This window comes from Euphorbia lathyris, chromosome 9 (assembly GCF_963576675.1).
Source record: "Euphorbia lathyris chromosome 9, ddEupLath1.1, whole genome shotgun sequence".
Lineage (NCBI taxonomy): Eukaryota > Viridiplantae > Streptophyta > Magnoliopsida > Malpighiales > Euphorbiaceae > Euphorbia > Euphorbia lathyris.
Window position 1 is genome coordinate 24,188,564 of NC_088918.1, and position 11,230 is coordinate 24,199,793.

Consider the following 11,230-nt stretch of genomic DNA (forward strand, 5'->3'; position numbering starts at 1 on the left):
TACAAAAACACAGGTTATATGAAAAGTTTTTTATAAAATTTGTATATGGTAAAGCATTGGATTTATGTTTAGTTTTTCAAATATGCAAACATTAATAGCATGATTTAGGGTGATTACCCGATGTTTGCATGGGTTACGCTCTCACTCCCCGAATCTCCCCCTTGAGCCTATTTTCCAAGACACAAGTTTGATATGTCATCTCTTTGTGGGAAGTTGTGGATGATATGATGTTCGGTAGAACATGCAATAGAGTCCTAGTTGTTTGAATATTTGATGGTTTTTTGAGCCTCGCCCAGATTTTCCTCCATGCGTGCCATTGTTATGGTGTTCATGTTTATTGCCTCATGAACGCTTTACACATTGTATATGAGTTGTTTGGTGATATCGTCCATGAACTTTCTATTTTCAAGCTTGAGCATGCTTATGCATTCCTCAATGAGTTGATCTAGGTCAAGAGTAACCTGAAGGAATCCAAGAGGATTTCCTTTGGTGTTTACAGCTGTTTTGGGTTCTCGGGAATGATTCAAGGATGATGGGTTCAAAGTTCTCTTCTTGATGAGCTATGTCTGCGTCTATTCAATACATGCTTAACGCACTAATTTGATATGACTAAAACTATGAGGTGTCTTCTCGTCGTAATTAGGATTTCTCCAGTGCCTAAAATAAGACAGAAAAATAAGATCAAATGAGGGTTCTAGGTCTGCGACTCCACTTCAATGTTAAAGTTAGTTGGAAAAGGGAATACTAAAAAGTATGGAATGAGAGTATTAGTGTTGGGGAATGCGTGTACCTTTTGGTTCATAACAATATGTTCTATTTATAGGATGTCAAAAAATCTGGTAGTTAGGCGTATTGTACGCCCTAATTGAACTCAGTGACACGTGTTAGCCTTTGAATGCATAATATCCGCTGACAGCTTGTAACAGTTTGCATTGGCCAAATTGTCATCTTGTGATCCGACGCATAGAATCAGAAACTAATGCTGGTGTGATTCAGAACCCCTTTTGGCTCAACAGTTATATATCATCATTCAGTTTTATCTGACGACTTTCATTGGGACACACATCATCATATTCTCTTATAAAACCGCGTATCTAGCTTCGTATATTTGCACGTTATCAAATTTTATCATAAAAATTAGTGTAGAATCTAAAATTTTGTAGCATATTCGAACAACTCATAGATTAATAATCACTTATTAAATAACCACTTCATAATGCAAATAGAGAAAGCAACCTAATCTTTCAGCTTAACCTAACTCTAATGGCTTTATTATCTGTCCATTTTTGTAAAATAATAAAAAAATATTATGATATACAAAATTTGTCCCAAATCAGTCATCAGGTCAACTTATATTCTATTTCTTTATTGAAAAATAATTTTCATGGATATGATTTAAAATAACATCACAAAATATGTAACTTGGTTGAAAAAAATATTATTTAATAAAAATGTATGATTTATTCCATAAAATAAACAAAACCACTCAATGATTTTTTTTATGGGTAAACTATTTGATTATTCAGTTTGAAAAACACTCCACCTTCTCGCAATTAAAGTTTTTTTTTTTACATACACTAGGATTCAAACATAAGATTTTTACGTTAAATAACTTGAGGTTCTTAACTATTCAAGTCAACTTTAATTAGTATACGCAATGCATTTAGTTTTAAGTAAAGTTCATTTTGAGATCTCTCAATGTTTCGATTTTGGTGAATTGAGTCTGTAATTATCAGTGGCGGGATCAGGACCGAAACTTCGAAAGGCTTGACCATGTAAGGATTTTTTATTTTTTGGCAAAATAACTTCATTTTTTATACCAACCTAACACACTAGACAAGGGTAAATTTCATCAATAGTGTACAACATTTGCCATATTTCACACTTTGGTGTACAGCAGGTAAAAAAGACCGGTCAACACGAAGTCAACATGCCATGTCAGCTGTTTGACCGGTCAAAAAGTTAAAATTTGACTATCTTATATAAAATTACTTATATAACCTCTTCTTCCTCCTTCCCCTCTCCATTTCCCTCTCTAACTTCTCTCTTCCTTATTTCTCTTTCATTTAATCTTTCTTCCTCCTTCCCCTTTTTGTGCTTAACAGAAAGAGCATATGATTATCTCTACTGATTCATTATGGTCATTGTTGTGAATATGCTGACAAGAAAGAAAAAAAAAAAAAAAAAATACGATCTTAATTCAATTTCTGAGAACTTCATCACTATTTTCACTACATGTGACCCACTATGTGTCTCTCACATCTCCTTTTCAGTCTCTTCAACACAAACAAATTTTTAAATATTTTATGCACATGTGCTTATCTAATGCAATAGTCTATCTAAATCATGATTATCAATATGCATATGGGCTACTTTCATTTCTCATCTCTACTTCAATCCCGGTAATTAACACTATTATGCTCCAGAACCCTTTCTATTCTTACAAAATATCTCACCACAAATTATTTTCTACCATGTCAAATTTATTCCTAATTCAAATCTTCATTTCATATATTATACAATTTCTATTAGACTAAACGATCAAGTATAGTAACCATATATTCACCAAGATATCCATCAAATACAAAACAACTAATCGTGGAGGAGTAGCCTGGACAACATTAGATTCCGACAACTTCGGTTGGGGACTCGAACTTCCTGACGGAGAGATACTAAGAGATTGAGACCGATCAGGAGAGCCTAAAGTAAAAGACAAGTAAGAGTTGGAGGTGCTGCTTTCTTCAAATAATGACAGAAAGTAGATTACAATAGATTATACGAATGGGCCTTGGATTTGAGTTCTGCGATTTTCTCTTTTGTGAAATCTGGTTTTTTTGTTTTGCTCACCTATAGTTTTTGATCAGGTTGTGTTTTTCAATGTTTTTTACAGAAATAAAAAGAGGGAGGGAGATGAAAAGGAAAGTGTGAGTGAGAAAAAAAATATTACAGTTGAGAGAGAAAGTAGAGAGAGAAGGAAAATGTGAGAGGCAAGAAAATAAGCAATGAAAAAGGAAAGGCAATTTCGGTGAAGGAGAAAAGGGGTCAAAAAGTAATGTTATGTTTATTTGGTGGATCTTATTTAGGGGTAATTAATATTTAGTGGGTCCCACTTTTTTTAAAGAATGAGTTGAAAATGGGTGACATGGCGCGTTGACTTCGTGTTGACCGGTCATTTTTACCTGCTGTACACTAAAGTGGGAGGTCACCTATAAGTTCGTACATATTAGTGAGACAAATTGAAAGTTGTACACCAAAGTGTGGAATATGACAAAGGTTGTACATCATTGATGAAATTTACCCCACTAGACAAAGAACTAGTTTTAGTTTTTTAAGTTTTGGTTTTAGTTTTTTAGTTATAGTTTATATTATCAATTTCATTAAAAAAATCCTCATACTAAATATCATCAATTCAATTAAAGCCTTAAAAATATTACATTATCTATTTAATTTAATTAAAACTCATAAATATCATCAATTCAATTAAAACCCCTAATTATCACATTATCAATTCAATTTAATCAAAACCCCTAAAATTTAAAATATTATCAATTTCATTTAAATCCATAAACTAAATATCATCAATTCAATTAAACCCCTAAAAATATCTCATTATCAATTCAATCAACTCTAAAATCGAAATCCCTAAATATCACATTAACAATGCAATTCAATCAAAGCCCTAAAATAAAAAAAAAAAAAAAAACCCTTGATATTATCAATTCATTTGGGGATCTAACCATCACATTAACAAAACAATTCAATCAAAACACTAAAAAAAAAAAAAAAAATCTAACTATCACAATATCAATTCAATTTCATCAAAATCTATAAAATTAATACCTAAAATTAAAATCAATATCAAGTCAATCTTCCTATTTTGTTGATCTATTATGAGGAGGACGAAGGGTCTTCCTTCTTCCTCCTCACACCAAGTTAGATTTTTATATTTTTTATTGCTTTTTTAGTTTGTGTTCATATATTTCATCGAAACTCTTTATCCGTTTGATTGTGTCTGCTCTCTATTATTCTGTCGTTTATGCTTTTTTCGGATTTAGCAAGAGCGGAAATGATTTATCTTGTCCGTAGATCAATAAATCTACGTGGTTGCAACAAAAAAAAAAGATTCAGATCCGAATGTTCGAAATGGTCCAAAGGATGAAGTTTGGATTGCAGATGTCTTTCTACAGATTTGGATTAATGAGAAATATATTGTTGTTTTGTGTTTTTTTGTGTGCCTTTTATGGGTTCTTTTTGCTCTTTGTAGTCATTTCTATCCGTTCGTAGATATTGTATTTGCTTTAGTTTGTAATCATATGAGGTTTTATTCCTTACATTTTGATTGTTGTACTTCTTCATGTTTTATCTAATGAAATTACAAGCATTTCTATAAAAAAAAAAAAAAAAAAAAAAAAAAAAAAAAAAAACCTAAAATTAAAACCCCTAAATAATTGAAAACTCTAAATTAAATATTTATCTATGTCTTTCCTCCTCTCTCTTCCTAACCAGCCGCGACGGCAGCATCCCCTCTTCTCACCAGTCTTATTCCAGGCAACCTCCTATCGTCAACGGCCTCACATCATTGGAGAATCCATTTTGCGAACTGCGGCTACTGCTTCTTTTATTGAGAAAGAAAAAACACAGAAGTAATACAAGTTGCAGTTTAAAGGGAGGACAAATATGTCTTTTTTTTTTTAATTAGAGATTAATGAAACGGCATCGTTTTGAAAACCCAAAAACGATGTCGTTTTGTTCATCCCTAACCTAAAAAAAATATAACAGAAAGATCGGGGCTCCAGTCTCCATCTTTCTTCATGAACGCCATGATTGGGGGCTCCTAGCCATGGGGACTACAAGTTTTACTAGGGGTGGAGTACCCCTACTATGAGTTTTCCGGCGACTGGAGGGTCGACTGACCCTCCTTGCCCCCTGGCTCCACCTCTGGTAATTATTCATTTCAACATATTAAGTCATTAATCTTTCTTTTTTGTTACATTAAGTCCCTGATGATTTGAAGGATCGGCTTTGAACATAAATTTTGATTTATAAAAAGTTATTCATTTCATCTGCATTCCCAATTTGTATTTTTAACGGTTTAAAACTAGTTTTATTTATGTTTGGATTATATATATATATATATAAAAGATAAGGTCCAAATTTGTCCCTAATGTTTTTAGGGAAGTGCAGATTTTCCTCTAACACATAAAATTGTATAATTTTACCCTTAATTTTGTCAAGCAAGTTCAATTTTACCCCTACCCAACAGAAATTTTGAATTGACTAATTTAATAGTTATTCAACTATCACACCATATTTTCCAAATAAATTTATCAATAAAATAAATCAGTTATGCGTTTTTGACAGATTATTTATACATGTTTTGATAATATAGTAGTTTTTGTGATTAACTTGTATATCTATTAGACTTTGATTGTCAGTAGATTTTAAATCTGTAATTTAAAATATTTTATTTTATAAAAAGAAACATATTACCAACTTTTAAATTACAAATTTGTATTTAGAGAAAAAGGCAAATAACAAGATTTTCTTTTATAGTTTGCCAATTAATTAGCCCCTATTTGTATTTTATTTTGTAGTGATTCACATAGTCATTGGCTTTTTGTATCTTTTGCCTCCGAAAGCAGCCGCTTGTTTAAAAGCGACTTCACTCAGCAAAAAATAAGATAAGAAAAGAATACAACAACATAAAGAAAAATACAAATGGAATAAATAAAAAGAAACTGATACGAAAATAGAAATACACACTAAACGACAGTATTTATTTGTTCAAAATATAAGAAACAAAAATTATAATATCAAGGCTCTAATTAATATAAATAAATTTTTATCAAATCTCTCATATTTTAAATGAATATAATAAGCTTTGATAATTATTTTCAAAAATTAATATAAAAAAGCTTAACTTGTTTAAAAATAATTGCTAAGAACTTAATGTATTAATTTGAAAAACACAGACTTTGACAAGTAAAGATTCGTTTTGCCTTTTATTTTCATATTATCAATCTTAGAATTTTAAATGGATTTTGCTATTTACCGTTCCCAAATTACATATCACCCCTTTGCATATTTTTTTTTTTCAAAACTGAAAAAGAAAATTGAGAGTCGGCCAAAATTTAGCCTAAACGGATGCCGCATCCGTTCGGCCCATGGTTGGAACAGATGCGGTATCCATTCGAGTTGTCACACATTAATTATTTTCATAATTTCAATTATTGTTGTTCGGATTTATGATTTTGGAGAGAGAATTTTCAGTTTTTGATCAAAATTATGAGAAGGGCAAAAAAGTCCAAATGAGGACGGTGATAAATAATTTGGAGGCGGTATTTAGCAACCCACATTTTAAATTAACCATTTTCTAGGCTTGCTTACTGTTTATCCTTTTAAGACATTAGAAGGCATGAATCCGTTTCAACTTGAAATGTTCAAGTGGTTGCAACAAGAACAACCCGACTTCCACACGATTATCATTTTTCTAGCATTTATATCATATGAAACACATATATATAACATCATAATTTTGACACGAAACCCGAATTTACCACCTTTTAGAGTAGTTTCACTTGAGATAACAGCTATCATCATGTTCACAAGAAAAGAAAACAAACAAATCAAAATTATAGAGGGGAAATAAGCTAAGAAAGCAGATAAAGGAAAATTATACAGTAAAACAGAAGAAAGTTGCTGCCTAATTTCTTCTCCAAAATTGCAGGGGAGGGTAGCCACTAACCTCAATTTTTCAGGGTTCTTTTTTCACTTCTCACTTTTTCTCTTCTTTTTCTCTTTCTTCTTGCTTGACATTTCAGATTCTTCATCTTGTTCAGCATGTTTTCGCTTCTTTTTCTTCTTTTCTCCTGCATCAACATTCTCACTTTCATTCGGCACGTCATTGTTTTCCGCGTTCTGTTTCTTCTTTTTCTTCTTCTCTTTCTTTGCTTCTGGAACTTGCTCAGCATTACCATTTCCATCATTTTCAACAGCCATTTCATCGACTTCAGTCTTCTTCTTTTTCTTCTTCTCTTTCTTCGGCCCATCAGTAACCGGAGTTTCTTCAGTAGGAGTAGGTTCTGCCGCCTTCTTGCTCTTCTTTGAAACAACAATCTGTGCCTCATTCCCAGCAGTGGAGTTTGGTGTTTGCGTAAGAATAGCATCTGCAGAAGGATTATAAGCCTGCACAAAGCAAAAACAAAGTTATTGTATACCTCCAAAACCTTTAGAGAAATCGAGTAATGACATATGAGATGAAAAATAGACCTTGGCCGGAGTTATCAATCCACCAGCTCCGTTCTTTCGATCTTTGTCATAAGCTTCTATCTTTGGTTTGCCTTTAGCTGATCCAGCAGAACGACTCAATTCTCTCCCTTCAAGATTCCTTAATCGTGCTTCAAGCTGCAAATCATTAAATATAAGGAATTCTCCGACTACAGCAAGGGAAAGAAGGGTTTTGTAAGCATGATTTTTGAAGTACCTTAGCTCGGCTTTCCAGTCCTAGAGAGCTATCTTGGCCATCTCCAAGAGCATCATATCGAATTGCCAATGCTGCTTTAGCAGCAAGTGACCTAGAAATTTTCCCCTTGGTTTTAGGAGCAGCCTGACCAACCAGAGAGGCATGGAAAATAAGCCCATATTTGGGTGTTGCATGCTTCGTCTTTAAAGCTCTGAAAAGAGCCTTTTCTGCTCCGAGAATCTGAACTGTGCTTCCTGGCTGCTTCGCAAGATTTAATAAGCTACCCCCATGAGCAATGAGGCGAGCTCCCACAAGTTCTCCAACAAGGGCAGTCAAATTCGGTGCAATAGTGTTCATCCTGTTCTTCAAATAATCGTATAGTTGAGCTCTGTATTCAGATAGAGAAAGAACCTGGTCACAGAGATCTCTGATGTTCATCAAATCAACTTCACTAACTTCAGTACCCATGGATATCAAGCATGCCTCCTTTAGGTCTGTCTCAACTTCTTCGGGTAGTATCTGCAGATATCAAGATTCTATTCATGTTCCACAAGGCCATAGGAAAAGCAAGCAAGAAACTCCTGGTTGATAATTTTAACAGAAAATTCAATTATTACCTCAGAGAAATCAAGCTTGGCAGCATTTTCACGGCTACCCATCAGTTTTACTGCTTTGGCATAAAGGATGTTGTCTTGTACAATCTTAGCAAGTTCAGGAAAATGCCAACCATACCATTCTCGAACTCTCATTGCATATGTGTTAAGCTCTTTATCAAGATCGTCAAGTAAACCAATAGCTTGAATGATCATTGTATCAACCTAAAACAGAAATATTTGAATTAGAACTGCCAAGGCTGGCATGGCACAGAAAACCATATGATCATCAATTAATTGGAAAAATGCACATATAAATATGCTATCCATAGAAAATGTATAAATATCATTGAATTCATATTTTTTTTCAGCAACTTTCAATCAGCATAGGAGTCCTTTGCTCTAGGGATAGAACTTCCACTTTCGAGAGAACACTGAAACTATAAACTCATTAATCTAGGAAAATTCATCCAGCACCATTATGAGTTATTTGAATTGGTTTCCAGAAAAAAATTTAAAAAAAAAACTTTTGGAACTTGAATAACAAAAACACAACCCTCAGTAGATAATCTAGAAGATGGAACATACAAACAAGTCAATTTCCCACACGATTGTATGTGGTTAGATTTATACAGTTAACAGCCAATATACAACAGTATCACCACGAAGATAAGAGCTCTTAATATTTAAAATAAAAAGGAAAAATGACAAGACAACCCAACTACAGAAATTACAAAGTACAAATCAAGAGAAATACCTTGTCAGGACTAAACTTCAATTTGTATCTAGACAAACTGTGAGATAAACCCAAACTCATTGGTGCTAGATCTTGGGCACCCAGACCAGATATAAGCTCTGTCAATTGACTCCTAACACCCCTCATCAATTCCATTACGGTGTTGCTATGAACACATTCAATTTTCTGCACCAGAGCAAGTATTTCAACTTAGAAGAACTTCATTGAGAGTGATTGCTATATAAATAAATAAAAAAAAAGAGAGAAAAAAAGAAAAAACAAGAAAATAAACGGACCAGTTTTTCCTTGATTGCATTTCCAAGTTTTGAATCAGCCACGGCCAGAATTTCACCTTCACAATGCTCACGCAAAAATTTGCGCAGACCTTTGCTAGTTGTCCCATCTATTATTTTTGTTGCTGCTTCAAGAGCCTCTGATGTATTTTCAAACTTGGAAAAAGCTTTAAGCTTAACAACCTGAAATCATAACAAATAAAAGTTAGATCATATCTATACAAAAAAGCAAAACCCAATCATGAGACCTCAATTCAATTAAAAAACACAATCTTCATGACAGTTTTGGTAAATGACTAGGATGCCATGATATCATGCTATAGGGGAGAAAATAAGGTTTTCCACATGTTACTGTTAAATCTACTGAACAGGACAATGGGGTTTAACACATAGAATGGCAACATTAACAGTAAATTTTGAGTCAGGTAGGAAAAAAATTAAGAGGGAGAGAGAACCTTTCTTGCTGAATCTGATGTCGAAAATTCTTGCGACAAATCCTGCAACAAGATCAGATTTTACTACATTAGAGATAAGTTTAACCAAAGGTTTTGAACTTGTAAGCACAAGAAGAAAACCCAACTCTTAATTCTGCTCAAGCATAAAACATAGAACAAGCAGTATAAAAAAAACATGAATGAGAATATAGTTCAGCAGAGCCAGCAGTTGACATGCATTTATGAACTGTTTCTTCATTTTATCAAAGTAGTTACCTCAACTTTAGACAGCTTCCCTTCATCCAAAACTTTGAAGAGGGCAAAGCCCGCAGGCGTTTCAAACAACACAAGCATCTTTCAATGCGCAAAAATTACCTGCAAAACCCCAAAACTATTGGTTACAATCACACTTCAATTCTTAACTTTCTTCTACAGCTATCCACCCAAAGATCAACAGTTCACTCATGCTCATGCTAAGCCATTTCACGATCTACTATTAGTAAGGTCATGCAAGGAATGTAAAAAGGAAAAAGACAAAAATCACTATGGGTTAGTCCTGCTAACCGCTATGGCAGTTATCAGAGAGAGGATTGCAAATGATATTTATCAAAATAGACGGAGATATAGCTACAAAAATACGGCTTTCTTAGGGTTTAATGCAGAAAACAGATTGCTTACACGAAATTGCTCACCAATTCAGTCTTCCGTACTGCGTGGTGAAGAGAAGAAAAAGAGAATGTGTTAGGGTTCCTCTAGGGTTTTAAGAGTTTAAAGGGCAAATTGTTTGTGAGCAACGACACCGTTTTTATGAAGAGGGTTTTTGTAGATATTTGAGTAATCATTAGGTTTTTCTTTTAAACACATCAAAAGGATTTTATTTTTTCAAATTAAACTCTTAAACTCTAGTTTTCACACATTAAACCCCTCATGAACGAGTCTGTTGAGGCGTTGTTTGATAACACTATTTATCACTTAAATACTTATGGGTTAAAGTGCAAAAATACCCCTAACGTTTTGGGCCAGGATCAATTTTACCCCTAACGTCTAAAATGGTACAATTTTACCCCTAACGTTTATAGTCAAGAGCAATTTTACCCCTAACGTTGATAAATTGGGTCAATTTCAGAAATAATTCATCAAGCTGTCTTCTCGGTCAAAAACCTTATCATCTACACTTCACATGTACGTCATTTTATCACTTAAATACTTATGGGTTAAAGTGCAAAAATACCCCTAACGTTTTGGGCCAGGATCAATTTTACCCCTAACGTCTAAAATGGTGCAATTTTACCCCTAACGTTTATAGCCAAGAGCAATTTTACCCCTAACGTTGATAAATTGGGTCAATTTCAGAAATAATTCATCAAGCTGTCTTCTCGGTCAAAAACCTTATCATCTACACTTCACATGTACGTCATTTTATCAGTAACAAAGCATAAACATATGTTGGGATGTGAAAAAAAATAATTAAAAAAAATAAAAAAATATACTGTCTTTTGTACGAATTAGACAAAAAAATTCAAAAATTCACCGAATTTATAAATATTAATCTCCAATTCTATTATTAAATTATAAAAAACATGAAATCCTTTTTTTTTGAATGAATTGATATGCAATTTGCGCAAAATAATGAATAAAAATATCTGTGTTTTATAATAGTGTCTAAAATTGACCCAAATTACCAACGTTAGGGGTAAAATTGCTCTTGACTA

At 33.2% G+C, this 11,230-nt stretch overlaps 1 protein-coding gene across 2 annotated transcripts; it reads right to left on the reverse strand.

Moving 5' to 3' along the window:
- Window positions 1-6,533: 6,533 nt before the first annotated feature.
- Window positions 6,534-10,323, reverse strand: LOC136206250 (probable nucleolar protein 5-1). Of its 2 annotated transcripts, none has more exons than XM_065997222.1 (9): window positions 10,197-10,323; window positions 9,795-9,893; window positions 9,540-9,581; window positions 9,088-9,267; window positions 8,813-8,977; window positions 8,080-8,280; window positions 7,484-7,981; window positions 7,270-7,404; window positions 6,534-7,185 (listed from the first exon to the last, which is right to left on the reverse strand). In XM_065997222.1, the coding sequence occupies exons 2-9, from the start codon at window positions 9,870-9,872 to the stop codon at window positions 6,769-6,771; spliced, it is 1,716 nt and encodes a 571-aa protein (XP_065853294.1). In that variant the 5' UTR covers window positions 9,873-9,893; window positions 10,197-10,323; the 3' UTR covers window positions 6,534-6,768. The 2 variants fall into 2 exon arrangements, with proteins under 2 accessions (XP_065853294.1, XP_065853292.1); XM_065997220.1 differs by having other exon boundaries at window positions 10,211-10,320.
- Between the last annotated feature and the right edge of the window lie 907 nt (window positions 10,324-11,230).